General features: G+C 38.1%; 1 protein-coding gene and 2 non-coding genes across 3 annotated transcripts; 1 reads left to right on the top strand and 2 right to left on the bottom strand.

Annotated features, from left to right (window-relative positions):
* Nucleotides 1-2,913: 2,913 nt before the first annotated feature.
* trnat-agu (transfer RNA threonine (anticodon AGU)) lies at nt 2,914-2,987 on the top strand. The gene has a single exon. It is a non-coding gene; the product is annotated as a tRNA-Thr (tRNA).
* A 172-nt stretch (nt 2,988-3,159) lies between these two features.
* On the bottom strand, nt 3,160-12,183 carry zgc:77439 (uncharacterized protein LOC378987 homolog). Its single transcript, XM_066681788.1, has 8 exons — nt 11,899-12,183; nt 9,484-9,705; nt 8,475-8,613; nt 7,762-7,904; nt 6,955-7,007; nt 6,210-6,334; nt 5,358-5,672; nt 3,160-3,930 (listed from the first exon to the last, which is right to left on the bottom strand). The coding sequence occupies exons 2-8, from the start codon at nt 9,696-9,698 to the stop codon at nt 3,577-3,579; spliced, it is 1,344 nt and encodes a 447-aa protein (XP_066537885.1). The 5' UTR covers nt 9,699-9,705; nt 11,899-12,183; the 3' UTR covers nt 3,160-3,576.
* Nucleotides 12,184-13,518: 1,335 nt separating this feature from the next.
* On the bottom strand, nt 13,519-13,600 carry trnas-uga (transfer RNA serine (anticodon UGA)). The gene has a single exon. It is a non-coding gene; the product is annotated as a tRNA-Ser (tRNA).
* Nucleotides 13,601-16,314: the final 2,714 nt, after the last annotated feature.

Below are 16,314 nucleotides of genomic sequence, written 5' to 3' on the forward strand. Positions count from 1 at the left end.
ACTCTGTAACACAAAGGAAAAACCACAAAATTAGAAACTTACTCTAAACATTCAAAACAAACTGAGACAACAACTTAAGGAAATACAGTGCTTTCTTTTCTAAATATCTTGACACTCCTCTCTGTTGGGCCACATGTTTTCATCCATGTCACATTGAATATCTTCTCTTACAATCTCCTGGAGTGTCTAATCCAGCCTCTGCAGGCATCTACTGTGATATCCTCACAAGTTGTATCCACGGCAGTCAGCAGGTTCATCTTTGTGTGTGCGGCTGGTAATCGTACACCTTCCATCTCCAGGCTGAGAAGAGCTCCTGAATTGGGTTCAGGAATGGGGAATACGGTGGGAGGAATTCCATCAGCATTCTGTGATGACTAGCAAACCACTGCCTGATGGTGTTAGACGGTTAGAGTGGTGAAAACTCACATTCTCGCAAATGACCACATATATGGGCAAATCCTCTTGCATCACGTCTTTCTCATGATCAGGGATGAGGCCCCTTTTGAAGATGTCCAAGAATGTGACGAGGTGCTGTGTGTTATAGGGCCCTATAATGGGAATATGTGTAAGCATGCCATTCTCTGACATAGCAGCACACATTGTGATGTTTCCTCTTCGTTTGCCTGGCACATCAGTGGTAGCCCTTTGGCCAATGATGTTTCGACCACGCTTTCTGTATTTTGCAAGGTTGAAGCCAACCTCGTCCAGGTCTATAAAAGAGTGGAATGTTTCTCTTGATTCCAGCTCCATGATACGCTACAGCACAAAAGGAGTAATGAAGTATATCCATCCATCCATTATCTGTAACCGCTTATCCAATTTAGGGTCGCGGGGGGTCCAGAGCCTACCTGGAATCATCAGGTGCAAGGCGGGAATACACCCTGGAACGGACGCCAGTCCTTCACAGGGCAACACAGACACACACATTCGGACACTTTCGAGTCGCCAATCCACCTGCAACGTGTGTTTTTTTGGACTGTGGGAGGAAACCGGAGCACCTGGAGGAAACCCACACGGACACGGGGAGAATACACCAACTCCTCACAGACAGTCACCCGGAGCGGGAATCGAACCCACAACCCCCTGGAGCTGTGTGGCTGCGCCACCGTGCCGCCCTAATGAAGTATATATAATGTTCATTTTAAACAAGAAACAGTTACATACATTTCAGCCATAGCAAATGTGTCAGTGTGCATAAGGGTTTTACCAGTACATACTGGTACTGTAGCTCTTTCACCCTGTGACCATTTCGTTGAAATGGACCTGTGTACAGCTGTTTCATGGTCATCTGGTGTCGTTTCAGAACCTGGTCAATGGTGGAGATGGTTACAGATGGGATATTTTAAAAAATGTTATTGCCCTGTATAACAGCTTGCTGGATCTCAGTCAGCCTTACGTCATTTGTTATGACCATAGCACATATAGCCTCCTTTTGCTGAAGTGTGAAAATGGGACCTCTGCCAACCTTATGAGCTAGTCTTGCAGTCCTATATGGTATAAGAATGCAAAATTACAAAACATAGGATTGAACAACATTTCAGAATTGATGTCAATGTGCAGCATTACAGCAGAGGGCACTTTTTCTGAATTACACACCTGTTGTCTCTACAAAACATTTGAACGAATGAAGACACATTTGTTCTTCCAATAGTTGGCTGCACCCATCGATCAGCTTCAGCCATCGTAAGACCATGATTTAAAACATGGTCCACAATTGTTGCCCTTATTTCATCTGGGACAAACCTATGGGCATGGACTCTCCTACCTCTTCCTCTGTCTTGTCCCCTCAGCCTCCCACCACGCAGCTTTACCCCTCTCCTTGACTGTTCACGCCCTGTGTCTTTCCATTTTGAGATTATGTGACACTGCAGTGTTTGGTGTCTATGTGTTTGTCAATTGAAGGTTTATGAGGTACACGTCTGACCTATTGTTGTGAGCTGTTTGACACTTGGTTGATCTAAACCTTCACAAATTCCCCTTTTTAAATGAAAGCCAAGATTCACCTGAGAACAATTTAATCAATTTAGTATAAATTACCAAAATTTACCGAAAAGGTTTCATAGAAATGTACAAATTGTGTCTGAGAGATTGTGACATGTTCAGCACTTTTGCATGTAATCACCTAGGCAATGACCTAAAGCCTAAATGTATTGGAGGGTAAGATAATTCAACAGATAATCAGTAGAATTTTGATGAACAAGACATAAGCAATTGATAATGCAAAAAACAGCTGAAAATTGTACATGACCATTTGCATGAATGTACAAATGCATTTGCAAAATGTTAAACACAATGAGAAATGTTATTATGAAGTGCACAAGTGACAAGGAGATGTGGAGACTGAATGAACAATTTTGAAAATTTCAATTCTGATCGGAGAAATGATCCAAATCGACTGAGAAAAACTGTAAAGAACATAAAGCCTGTCCATGGAAGCTCTGAATCTCAAATGTTGTGTCGCCCCCTGGTGGCCATTTGTAAATTCTGTTTGTGGTTTTTGAGTATTTTATTCTTTTAATCTTCTTAATTGTTTATTTAAAAGATATTTACTTTATTCAGTAAGATGGTTATTCTGTTTTGTTGGGGACAAGGTTTGTATTGTTTTGCCCTTAATTCATATAATTAATAATGTGTTTAATAATGATAGAGATTTATTTTAGAACAACAGCTGTTTTACTTTCATTTGTAGAAAATGAGTTAGTGTTATCTCTCTTATATACAGCACTAAGTCAAAAGGCATTTATCAGTCTTTCTGAAAGGATCAGCAGAATATTGCTGTTATCAGCGACAGTTAAAGTCGTGTTCGCGTTCAGAGCTTTAAAATCCTAACTCAAATCGATTCACCTCTGTTGACCTGGAGTACACGGATCAACGCGTGTTCATGACGTCACAATGTGACCACACACCATACAAGGCGCCGTGGCTTAGTTGGTTAAAGCGCCTGTCTAGTAAACAGGAGACCCTGGGTTCGAATCCCAGCGGTGCCTTTTCTGTACAGCTAGGTCATGTGATTATTTCACAATTATTCTACAATAAACTCTGCTGTCTTAAAAGATCCAAGAACACCAGAAGCCTAACAAAACTGCTCTGCTTTCTCCTTACCCAATGATAAAGCATTTAACTTCCCAAAAAACAGACGTGATACTTTATTACTGCCCTTAGGTAAACACTGCATTTATTTTTTTAATGCAAGGTTACAACAATACATTTGTCCAGCTTTACTGCTTCAACTTGGTTTATTAGGAGGATGGAAATGCAAATGAGAACCATACAAATATTTAAATCTACCTTTCAAGTTAAAAACTTAACAAGATCAAGTGAAAAATGCAGGAAGACAATACTTGAACATGCTAACTAATTTATGACATATATTTGTATTAGCACCATCATTAGGAAAACATGAGGTGAGAGAAACTCTGAGGTATTTTTAAAATATGCTGAGCAATTAAAAGCACTTACTTCATGAAAAGATCTGTGTTATGAGATCAGTAACTTGTAAGCTTGATGCTGAATGCCCAAATAAACCACTTGCCTTGCTGTGTTTATTAAGAAAGGTAAACACTTTAGTGAAATTATTTAAAAATGTTTAAGCTGTGGTTTTGGCAACTGCTGGCCCTGCAGATTCTTCACAACCCAATCTGTCTCACTGAGGACTGTGTAGTTGTGTGTTTTGTAGTTGAGCATATCCTGAGCACGGAACACCTTGTTGGACTCATAGAGGTTGCTCCAGTAATGGGGAAGGGGCTCAAAACCTCCCAGATGGGCTAGGTGGTCATTATATGCCCACTGCTCAGAGTCCAGCTTCAAAATGTGGCGGGTTGAAATCCCACGAGCACGACGGGCTGCCATGTCCAGCTCGATGTCCTTTTCCATTTCCTCACGTGAAGGGAGAGGGAAGGAGCCATCCAACACAGAGAGGACAAACTTAGTCTGAAAAGAGGCAAGTTTGGAAAATGGAAATGTTTTACACAATTTTACCTTATTCTATTATAATTGTAAATTTTAAAGTTCTGTTCATTTCATACACTCCATTTCATCTCCAGGACTTATACTATGTTGTTTTATTTTACACAGTTCTCTTCTGGAAAAGAAAATGTAACGTACTTTTAAGAAACAACTGGACTTTAAAACCACCGTTGTATCTTTAAAAAGGTACACTATGTGTACTATTAGTGACCCATAATATACCTCTACAGTAACATACTTTTCTAAGAGTGTACCAGAGGTACAAAGTGGCAAACACAGTGAGAAAGAGACAGTAAAATATACTTGGAAAATGTGTTCACTCAATACTCATATTGGTTAGGAGTTTTCCCATTTATTTGTCATTGTTCATTCATTATCTGTAACTGTTTATCAAGTTCAGGGTCGCGGTGGGTCCGGAGCCTAACCAGAATGATTGGGTGTAAGGCAATTTGTCAATCAGTAAAATGAAACCTGTTTCTTATTTTCCATTAGCATGTCCCTGGTACAGTAGGAGATGGCTATTTATAACAAGGCTGCAAAGGTTATTGTGTTAGCTTCAGTAAAATGTTACTTCAGTTACTTGAATTTTAGTTCAGAAATTATCCAGCGGCATGTACTCTTCCATAAAAGACAAAAACAATTGTATAAAACACTTGTCAAACACAGCAAGTTTCACCACAACGTACTAGATGCTATGCACCAAATGGTGGTTGCTCTTGTTTTGTTATAATGAACAGGACATTCTTTAGTTTACAACCAGATAATTGCCCGAAAGGAGTGGGCCAACAACCAGTGCCCTTCATACATGCTTAAAAAAAAAAGCTACAGCTATATTATGGTCACTAAAGTTACAAAGTGTATATGTACTTTAAAAAGGTACAATTGTGGTTTTAAAGTCCAACTGTGTTCCCTAAAGGTACACCACCTCTATCTAGAGAAGACAATGTAAATATTTAAATCTTTCATTACAGTACTGTGTAAAATAAAACAACAAAATCTAAGTCCTGGAGATTTAACTGGGAATATGAAATAAATAAAATATAATAAATATTAAGCTAAAATATATTTCATGTCAGTTGCTTTTGTTGCATTTTATCTGGGTTGTTTTACTGATAATTTTTTTTGTCTTTTTGTAAGTTGCTCTGAATAAGAGCATCTGCTAAATGCATTACATTTAATAATGTGAACATATTTCCCTGTGTTTAGTGAAAGAACAGAACAGACTGGGAGCCAAAGCAGCAAGAAAATGATGCCAACTATTATACAGATATAAACTGAAAACCACAGGTGTATTCATCAAATCATAACACTGATAAAATCTAAACATCTAGAGTGCATTGAGTGCTGAACTAACTTACTCTAATATTTGTCAATTTAACCATGTTTCTCACCTGAACGTGGAAGTGAGGGAAGGGGCATATAGCTCTGCAGATGCCCACTATGAAGAGTGAGGGGTAGGCAGGAGGAATCAGGAACTTGTACAGTGGAAAGACCAGATGGTCTTTCACATGTACTCCTACTTGTTCATCCAGGAAAGGGAAGGTGAAATTGTAGCCTGTACAAAACATAAAGACCTCTGGCATTGCTTGCTTCCCATCCTGAAACTCCAGAGTGCCGTCCTCCAGAACTTTGATTACTGGAGGAGCCTGCTCCACACCTTGGGGCAGGGGGCATGTAAGGGGGCGCTGACCATGACTCAAGATTACCTAGCAAAAGAACATAGTCAGATGTGCTCTTTCAAAATTAGCTACGTTTGAACAATTTCATTGATCCAAAAGTAATTTATAGCACACAGCTCAGATTTTGCCAAAGCAATTTAGCACTGTGACAGTTTTATTTTGTTTCCAACCTAAATACATAAAATTAGTTAAAGTAACATACTCCATGTATGGCCAAGCATGTTGAACAGGAAAAGGAAAGTTATTTTACAAATTTAAACTCCAAACTAAATGCATAATGTTGAATAGGATTATTTCTAACTTTCTCTAAGAGCTAGTGGATGCATCATTGACAGGCCGTTGTCTGTCCAATGCCTTCATTCTAAGTCTTATAGTTATGATAATAATAATAAAAAAAATATAAAAAATTTGACTGTAATTCTCTGTACATTTCCTATATGTTCAATATTTATTCAACAATAAGTCAATACAATGTGAAATGTATGTTAGACCATAAATTAATACTTGCCTTGGTACACTAATATGGTAAAAAATATACATGTTATAAATGGTAAGATGTAACACCTTAGCATTAAGTTTGGCGAGCTCCATAGCAAGGTCAAGCCCAGAAAGACCAGCCCCCAACAGCACCACTGACTTCCCCGCAAAAGGCTCTGCACTGCGATAATCATGACTGTGCATCAGCACACCTACACAATACAAATAATAGTGTTGGTCACCAAAAAACATCCTTAAAATGAACCTCCCCATAACCATTCATTCATTCATTCAATGTCTGTAATCCAATTTTAGGATATACAATATACAAAATATATACGTTTTCACCAGCAGAATATATAAATGAAAGCTGGCAGATTCCGTGGTTCTTGATTTCCAATAACCTAAGATAAGATTCTGTGTACACAACAGGCTGTACACTTTGAAGAATCTGTCACAGTACATACTAACCAACTCAGCCTCTGCTTTTGGGGCTGTTGTAACATGTTTTTCTCAGATGTTTAAGGACTGTTGCATTCCACTTTCAAGTGGGGCTACAGCGTTCACTCAATTTTGGGTTAATAATTACGTGATCCTATTGATCAAAGGCCTGTTAATCTGGGAATAAGATAAGATTCCAAGTCCCGAAATTCTAGTGGGAAGGTATTGATTATATATATTTGGTAATCTTGATTTGAATCTTGATACAGAGAGTTTTGTAGAGCCCTGATCTTCACCATGACACAAAGGGAGATACAGAAAAAAATTACTTTTGTATAAAATTCAAATGTTCATGTTAAATTACACTACAGTGTAATGCAGCAACACATACCTTTGAATTTCTCCAATCCAGGTATAGGAGGGATGTAAGGGTCATAGAAATGTCTACGATTCAAAATCATTAAAAAAAAAAGGAGGCACTTCAGTTATAATCATTATATTATATCATTATAATCTTCCTCAATCACAGATGCATGAATTCATTTCTGGATTTGTTTAATTTTCTTGGACTTCTAATATAACTCCTAAGATTTAATAACATGTGAATGGTTGTTTTTATACAATGATTTCCTTATTGTACATAATCTGAATCATTTTGTACTTGTATATTTTGGTGCATTTCAAAATAAGTGAAAAAACATTTGAGTGAGTTGTCAGTTTTACAGGTACATCTACTAAATCATGTACTGGCCATTTTATCAACTATACACACTCTTTATAATTACTGATTGTAAATCAGTTGTTGCTGGAAATCAATACAAAGAGATCACAAAAAGACCACCACTGACCACATCTATTTGAGTCACGGATCAGTCTCAACTTAGTAATTACAATGGCTTGCTGGTGGCATGTAAATAATGCTATATGAGTAGATCAGCACTGTTGCTGTTTTATACAGTGTGCACTTTAGAAATTCTAATAATAACATATCTAATAATATATATGATATATTATTGTGCATAGCAACAGACAGGCAACAATCAATATGTTGTTAACGTACAACATGCACTCATATGGTAGGTGTATCTGATAACATGCAGTGAGTGCACAGGTGTACTTAATTAATAAATAAAATTGCTCCTGTATTCAGAAGGCAATGGCATTTTAAAGCATGTTACAAGTTAAAAAAGGCACATACCCATTACACACCATAACAGCATCAAAGCGCTCCTTGTGGGATTTGCTCTGGTCTATACCATCACTTGTAGTCACATCCCAAGCCAAACCTTTCCAGCCACTCTTCTCTTTTACTGGATTCACTGCATTCACCATGGTTTCAAACTAAACACAATTTGCCAGATGTGAAACACCTTTTGTAAAATTAAATCATTTTTCACATTTTTTGTATTACAAAACTTTATTCTTATTTGTCTGGTAGATTAACAGATTCCAAATACAATACAAAAAAAAATACAAATACAAAATACAAAAAAAAGAAAAAAAAAAAAAAAAGTCAGGGCAGTTCCTGAAATTTTTCACACTGTAACCTTATCACAAGTTACAGTAATAATAAGATGAATTACAGTACAATAGTGCACTTTGCTAGCAATACATAAAGAGAGCTGGACAGATAAGGTGCCATTAAATCTATCTGATCTACCACTATCTGATGAAATACACTTAACTATCGTGACTGGTGTTCATTTTACATGGAAGCACATACAGAAATTAAGGGCTATTAGTAAAACATACTCTCAACCCAGTGGAAGACTGGGATATTTGACACAAGTAAACACACAATGCTATACCAATAAAAGTTCTTGAGCAAATTACAAATTCTGTAACTTGGTTAGAATTGCAAATTGTTATAAAGGTAAATCTTAAGGGCTGGTGTCTGTGCTGAAGCCATACCTGGATGTGGTCCTGTAAACGGAAGTGGTCACAGTACTGCTCAAGGTATTTCCGCACCTCTGTGTGATGGACAAATGAGGGAAGATGCTTTGCAAATGGAAAGTCAGGGAATGACATTACCTCTTTGGGAATATTGGTTCTATCAAATGGAAATATAAAAAAAAGTAAAAAACTTCTTACAATACAACCAAGCATTTTTGCCACTGCTGTTTAAAGGGGACATATTATACTCATTTCCTTAGTTTTCTGGGGTACTGAATAAAATGTTTGTGGCATGCTTTTGGACAGTCTAACAAGAATGTCTAAACTGCCCTGTTCAGAACTTGTCCAGGGCCTGTTTAAAAGCTAATGAGCTACAACAGAGTTCAGGGCAAGAACCAAGGAGTAAAGAGAAGAGCCCCCACCCCCCCCCCCCCCCCCCCCCCATTTGTGTTTGGTTCTCTTTCTTCTCTGTTCTCATCTTCTGCATATTGTTTCAGGACATTTACTTCTCTGCACTCATGTGTTGTTCAGTTATAACGGATCATTGTGTATGTGTTGTTCAGTTTTAACAGATCATTTTGCAATCTAATAGTGCATTGGAAATTTTTGAATCTAAATTAAGAAAAGGTACTATAGAGCAATTCATTTCATTTGAACAATTCAATTCTATTGAGCAATTCATGATACACAACTGTTGTTAATATTCTTTATACTTATTATAAATTCACGTCTATGATTTCTTCAGTAAATAATATATAAATAATATGCAAGAAACCAAATCAGAACCCAGCAAGAGGTCCTTAGTTTAAAAGGCAAAATCAACCCTAAAGCCCTGAATCCAAACCTATGTACTAAATAGATTCAAATATGTAAATGGTTTGTGATAATTAACAGATATTAAATCAGCAAAATTCTGCCTTTCACTTTGCATATTTTTGGAACCTCAGAGTATGTTTATTGAGGAAATGTACAAAACATACTGGACATCAACATACTGGGGTCAAACATACTGGATCAAGGGCTTTACCTGAGGTCTCTGTACATGCTACTGTGGATGGGTAGTCCATTGTCGTAGTGGCCAACCCGCTCCTCGTACACCCAGGTGCCCCCCACATTCTTGGTGAGCTCATAGACCACTGGGGGGGCAAAAAGGTCTTGCCGTGAAAGCAGGTGTCTTGCAGCACAGAGACCTGCTGCTCCGGCCCCTATCACAGCAACCCTTAGTCTACCCAATCCAGACATGCTTAACCTGCCAAAAAAAGAACAATGCATTCATGTACAGACCTGGTAATATACGTTGCATCACACATATTTTAAAGTACTTCTAAAGTTAACCTAACTAGAGTTTAGCCTATATTCAAACATTTGATGCAGAATTACACCTGTATACAAACATTTGGGCACCTGGTAAAACTACATATTTTAATAAATTTCTAGGTGAAAATAGTTCAGCCAGTGCCAATACAATTGGCAGTGCATGAATATAACTGTGCCAGCCAAATGTACCAGTAGGTCTTGGCAGTAATGTGGGAGATTTGCCTTGAATAGCTGGCTGCCCTATGAGCAGTTGTATGAAAGATTTCTTTCTAATCCTCCACGTTGTGCCTTGATTTTTACAGTTCTTTCCTAACTTCCATTTCTTTATGATATTTAAAATATTTTTTTACTTTGTAAGAGGCCCTCATTCATCAAATTGTATAATGAATCACTGATTTGACCACACAAACCATTCATTGTCTGATACATGAAAATTATATGCAATGTGGAAACAAGCAGACATTTGAGTGCAGTTGGTGAATCAGCTTCTGTGCATTCACAGGCCAGTATACCAGGACTCATTTACATATAATTTGTGTTAAGACAGCCTTTGTTCAGGCAGATGTTTGATAGCAGGCCAACAAAAAGAAATTGAATTTTAGAGGCTCACAAGACAAATGCTTCTCTTATAAGTCAAGCTCGAGGATGAGCTATAAGTGCACTGCTCCCTCTACAGACCACACTTGATTTGTTCAAATTACAACGCCTGGAAACTAATAAAATGTGAAATAAACACAACATCTTAGATTTACAAAGATGGCAATAAATGTGATTGTCTAATGTGATTATTATCTTAAATTAATAATTTAAACAATGTATTATATGTATATAGCGGCACGCTGGCGCAGCAGGTAGATGTCGCAGTCACACAGCTCCAGGGGCCTGGAGGTTGTGGGTTCGATTCCCGCTCCGGGTGAATGTCTGTGAGGAGTTGGTGTGTTCTCCCTGTGTCCGTGTGGGTTTCCTCCGGGTGCTCCGGTTTCCTCCTACAGTCCAAAAACACACGCTGGTAGTTGGATTGGTGACTCAAAAGTGTGTGTGTGTGTGTGTGTGTGTGTGTGTGTATGTGTGTGTGTGTGTGTGTTGCCCTGTGGAGGACTAGCGCCCCCTCCAGGGTGTATTCCCACCTTGCGCCCAAAGATTCCAGGTAGGCTCTGGACCCACCGCGACCCTGAACTGGATAAGCGCTTACAGATAATGAATGAATATGTTTATACTAGTAGTAAAACAGTATGAAAAAAATTGTTGTATGGCGTAAATGCAACATTCAGTATACACAAACAATCAGGCTGGACTGCAAAAAAATTAGTTTTAGTTATTTTCTATTTAGTTAGTGAAAACTGTGTTGCAGTCCGATTGGCTTGATTAATGAGGGTCAATGTATAATCACAGAACCATGGTCAGACTTTTTTTTAATACTTTTTTTCACTGGTTGTTGAGTGCGAGCACAACATCCTGAGGGGTCACATGAATCTGGTACTGTTTACATCTGACTTTAAAATAAATAAATAAATAAATAAAACTGGTACAGAGAATATGTCCAAACTCTGGCACATGTAACATTTGTTGTGGCTACGTTTGTGCAATATATGCAAAATTAATATAATGGTGATAACCCATTATGACGTTATAAACATTATTAAAATATAAATTGTCTTTTCATAGCAAAACAAATAAAATATATAATTTGCCCAGAGGATTAATCCTCTGACAGAAGGCAGTAAATATTAGACTCACAAAGCCACTGACTTAAAATTCCTAGAGGACATAATCCGTTACCAAGGGTTTAAGTCTTTGAATCTGTGGTCCATTCAGTCTTTGTGTAGATGATCTGCACAAACAATCCACACACATTTAACTCTCTGCCTTCACATGAACGCGCCTGGATCAGACAAAATGTCAGCAGAGCTCAGCGAGCCGTGGCAGAGCTGTGCATTAAAAATAGTCCCTGAACACCGGCTGCAGTCCTGAATCGCTTCGTAAACATGCTATACAAACACAACTTTTCACCGAGTGTTTGACACATTAATCCGAGCAGACTGCAAAGCGAGAGATGCTGCACTAACGAATACGGTATTGGTTTCTAATTTACCGTGTACAAAACCTGTTATAAATGCCTGCTTACTTTAATCCAGTTCAACAAGGAACAGACAATCCGAGTCCAGCATATGCCCAGAGTCCGACTCAACAGCGAAGAGAAAACACTGTTCACTGCCCGCCCATTTATATTTTAAGGGCCTGGCCTTCATCCAAAAAAATCACTGATCGAAGCTTAATTAACCCTTTGTAGGCTCTTGACTTATTAGCGTTACCTAGAGTTAAACACTAAATGACAATACACAAATTCCATGGTTTACCAAATGAAAGGTTTTTAGCTCTTATTCAACTTTAATTATTTTGAGCTCGAGCTATGCTAAATACGGGAGAGATATAGGTGCCTTTGACCGAGTGGTCGAAGAGCGACATCCACAGGTGCAAGAGGGGAATGCCATATTTTAAAAAGTCCTTGCAGAGCTGCAATTTTTTTTAATGTTTCAGCTAAGTTTGTATAATGTGGTTTAAATGCCACCACCTCCACCATAAACTGTTTACTCTCACATCCCATACTTTAAAATAATAATAATAATAATAATAATAATAATAAACCTACATTATTCAGACCTAATATAATTTAAACACCGTTTTTTTATGTTTAAAGGAAGACTTCCTCTTAAAAAGTATAGCCTATATTGTTCTGGGCCCTGTCTGCCAAACACATTATTGTGTGAAGATAATGTTAACAGGGACAGAGTTTTCAGTGTGATGTTCACTTTTTGTTGCTTTTGGGAACCCCAGCCTTGACCTCTGGGGATTTTAGAAGAACTTTGTTCGCACAGCTCATGAAGGACCTCAGTTTGAAGCATCTGGCTACTTTGTTTACTCGTTCAATAACTGTAAAATTGGACAGTTACTAACTGAATTCAGCAGTTTACTCTTTAGAATAAACTGAAGAGCAAAAATATCACAAGCAAAAATAAGTTGTTGCTCTTCACTTTAAACTAAGCTTCATGAGAGAATTTTCAAATAGCTCTAACTGAACACGTTCAGTGCAAGATTTCAAAGATTTAAGGTCTTTTATCACCTCTCATACATAATATTTTTAAATTCCCATTTTAAGCAAGACCTTTGAGCCCTCAGATGACATTGGACAAGAAGCTGTCACGCTTCAGTGATAATAGCGTTATTGGCAAAGGAGTACTTCAAACAAAACCCGTCACTTAACAGAGTCTACCACTGCATCAAAGCGATACAAGCTGAAAATGTAACGCAAGGAGAAAGCCACTTATCAATACTGTGTGGAAATGCTAATGAGTTCTCAGGGCCCAATCTTAGCTCAGTTAGTCTAGAAGACAGTAGAAAGTCAATTTTACAGTCTGTTTTCATGAAAAGTTAACCTTGTGATTATTGTGATAATGATGAAAATGACCACCCAGACCTGTTAACAATAGATGGAAAATCCTTATTGAAAACGGTTTATTTGTGCTTTGTCAGTAAATATTCATCAAAAAAATTATACTCACATTATATTACAAAATATCCCAACTTCTTCTGGAAATTTTTGTTTTCAGTATTAATTTCATGACATATATCTGCGTTGTAAATCATGTTTAAAGTGTATGTAGATATGCTGGGGTAGGGATAATGTCCTTGTTGTGTTTGTTTCAGTGGTCACAGAGTCTGAAGATGAAGTTTAAAAACACTGCGTCGCTGCGAGCAGGGTTCGAACCTGCGCGGGGAGACCCCATTGGATTTCAAGTCCAACGCCTTAACCACTCGGCCATCGCAGCGGGACGGAAAACGGCTGTGAGTAATATGGCTTATAACAATACAGCAGCACCGACAACGTTTTTCATTTCTATTTGTGGAAACATGCGCTTGGATAAAGAAAACACACACACATATGAGCTAAGTAAGTTAATGTAAAATAAAGAAGACGAAAAAAATCAGAGAGCAGTTTTAAATCGTCAGTTTATTCTAGTGTTGTTTTCATTCATATTTAATTAGCATTAAAATTTACACGCTTACTCTCAATACAGACGGTCAGTTTAACAAGACAAGAACAGACTTATAAGTGCTTAATAATTACTGCTAAACCGACGCAGAGTTTACGTCGTAAAATTATCCTTTGTACCACACGAGGGCACTGTTGATCAGCACTTTCACCTCACACTCCACCACAACTATATATCACTATCTCTGCAGACCGGAGGAGGGAGTGGGAGGGGCGTACGCAGAAAGTGGGCCGAAACCAGCAAGTGGGAGGGGCGTACGCAGCAAGTGGGCGATTTATGTTTTCTGAGAAGGCGAATGTAGGAAAAGCAGCCTTTGTGATTTGAAAAAAAGGGCATAGTTTCTCTCCAACAGAACTAGATCCCCTTTACTAGTTATATAGTTTAAAATATGAGGCTTCAGTGAAAACGAAATACATAGCACTTCTGATATTTTAATTATATATTTTTGGTAATCTGATTATGGGGTGAACTGCAAACTTATGAAATCCATTAGGTCTCTCGTGTCTACAATCATTATTTTAATGTGATTACAGAATTATAGGACTGTATTATTTGTTTTGTACTCAGCACCGTATTGGATTATAATCAGCTTAAATGTGTAAACCCTTAGGTAACACTATAGATAGCCCACTATTCAAATAAATATTTAAAGCACCTCCTTTCCATTAATGGACATGGGAGAAATGGTGCTAATAATTTGCAAATAATCATAATATTTAGCAAACCTACCATGAGCACTCAGTCATAGTGGGTGTATATGACAATAGAGTCAGTGCATGTAGCTACAAGTTAGGTGAACTTAATAAGATGGAAATTCACTGTAATGTAGTTATGGTATGATGAATTCCAAGATAGTGGTGCAACATTTCAGGGAATTTGGCTCAACTTAAAACTAAGAATATAAATAGACATTCACAGAGGTTCACTGTACTTTATTTTTTATATAAGTATGTCCTTGTTGTAGAGTATTATGTATTACTCTTTGCGTTCAGATGATCACACATGCTTTGATTTGGCATCAGAACCAGGTCCTGGAACACCCTACTCACAAAATTAGTTGAATCAAGTTTGTTTGAACAGGTAGAATATAATCAAAATTGGATAACACTGGCTTAGACTGGGGGCCACAGTCCAAAAAACACACGTTGGTAGGTGGATTGGTGACTCAAAAGTGTCCGTAGGTGTGAGTGTGTAAGTGAATGTGTGTGTGTGTCTGTGTCACCCTCCAGGGTGTGTTCCTGCCTTGCGCCCAATGATTCCAGGTAGGCTCTGGACCCACCGTGACCCTGAACTGGATAAGCAGTTACAGATAATGAATGAATGAATGGCTTAGACTGTTAAAAAGCCTCCCTTTCTTCTTACCTGGATTGTGCACGTGAATTTGTAGAAGGACTATCATTCATTCATTGTCTGAAGCTGCTTATCCAATTCAGGGTCGTGATGGGTCCAGTCCGGAGCCTAACCGGATTCACTGGGCGCAAGGCAGAAACACACCAGTCCCTCACCGGGACATACACACACAAATTCACTCACACCGAGTCGCCAATCCAACTCCTCACAGACAGTAACATGGAGTGCGGCTCAAACCCACAACCTCGAGCTGTGTGACTGCAACACTACCTGCCGCACCACTGTGCCGCCCGAAAGGCTATCAATTTATTTTAATATAGTTAATTTATTCAGTTTCATTTATTTCAGAAATACACCATATGTACAAATATTTATGGACAAAGTTGTAATTAATGTATAATACTTTTGCACCCTTTACTAACACAGATGTGCAAGCGTGCACACACTGCCTCTCTAATCCTTGTAGAGAAATACTGACAATAGAATTGCACTCTCTGGAGTAGAGAAACATGAATCTAATGCCAGGCGAAGAATATATAGCACCCCAGCACTGAGCTGTGCTGATGAACCCATATTTACTGTCATGTCTCTTGTTAGGAAGTGAGTAGCCTATATGTAAGCAAACATTATCATTCTCATTAAATGTGGTCTCAGTTAAATGGTTATTCTCTTTATTTATTGCAAGAATTTCACATATTAAGCCAAACACAAACAAGTCTGTAAATCACATAATGCTGAAAATGTACTCCTTATAATGTACTCAGTTTTTACAAGGCACAATATTAGTACTGAAAACAAAACAGTTATTACATGGTCACCAGGCATAGAGCTGTTCTACAAAATACACAATATCCCAAAGAACTCACTGACATTCTCTTAAACTTCCAAACAATGCTCAAACAGAGAAATTTGAGCTGCATTAGTTATAGAAATTTGTCAGAAGAAAGAAAATAACTCGGATACCTATTTTGTGCAAGGGCATTTTATGCAAAGCAGGACATCACAGTTAACCACACAGCCTAGGTTTCTAAAAGTATCAAATTATACACACTGTCTGAACTGTGGCGTATAAGGTGCCCTGCAGTCTAGTATCTGTGTCTTAAGAATTGAGGTGAGGGGCCCGACAGTCCAGTTTCCAT

Source organism: Hoplias malabaricus, chromosome 9 (assembly GCF_029633855.1).
Source record: "Hoplias malabaricus isolate fHopMal1 chromosome 9, fHopMal1.hap1, whole genome shotgun sequence".
Classification (NCBI taxonomy): Eukaryota; Metazoa; Chordata; class Actinopteri; order Characiformes; family Erythrinidae; genus Hoplias; species Hoplias malabaricus.

Excerpts from the sequence above, each read along its gene's own strand:
- zgc:77439 (XM_066681788.1), bottom strand. The coding sequence starts at position 9,698 with ATGTCTGGATTGGGTAGACTAAGGGTTGCTGTGATAGGGGCCGGAGCA. Across the intron at positions 5,673-6,209 it reads TCGCCAAACTTAATGCTAAG|GTAATCTTGAGTCATGGTCA; the intron begins GTGTTACATCTT and ends TTCTTTTGCTAG. Across the intron at positions 3,931-5,357 it reads TCCCTCACTTCCACGTTCAG|ACTAAGTTTGTCCTCTCTGT; the intron begins GTGAGAAACATG and ends GCCTCTTTTCAG.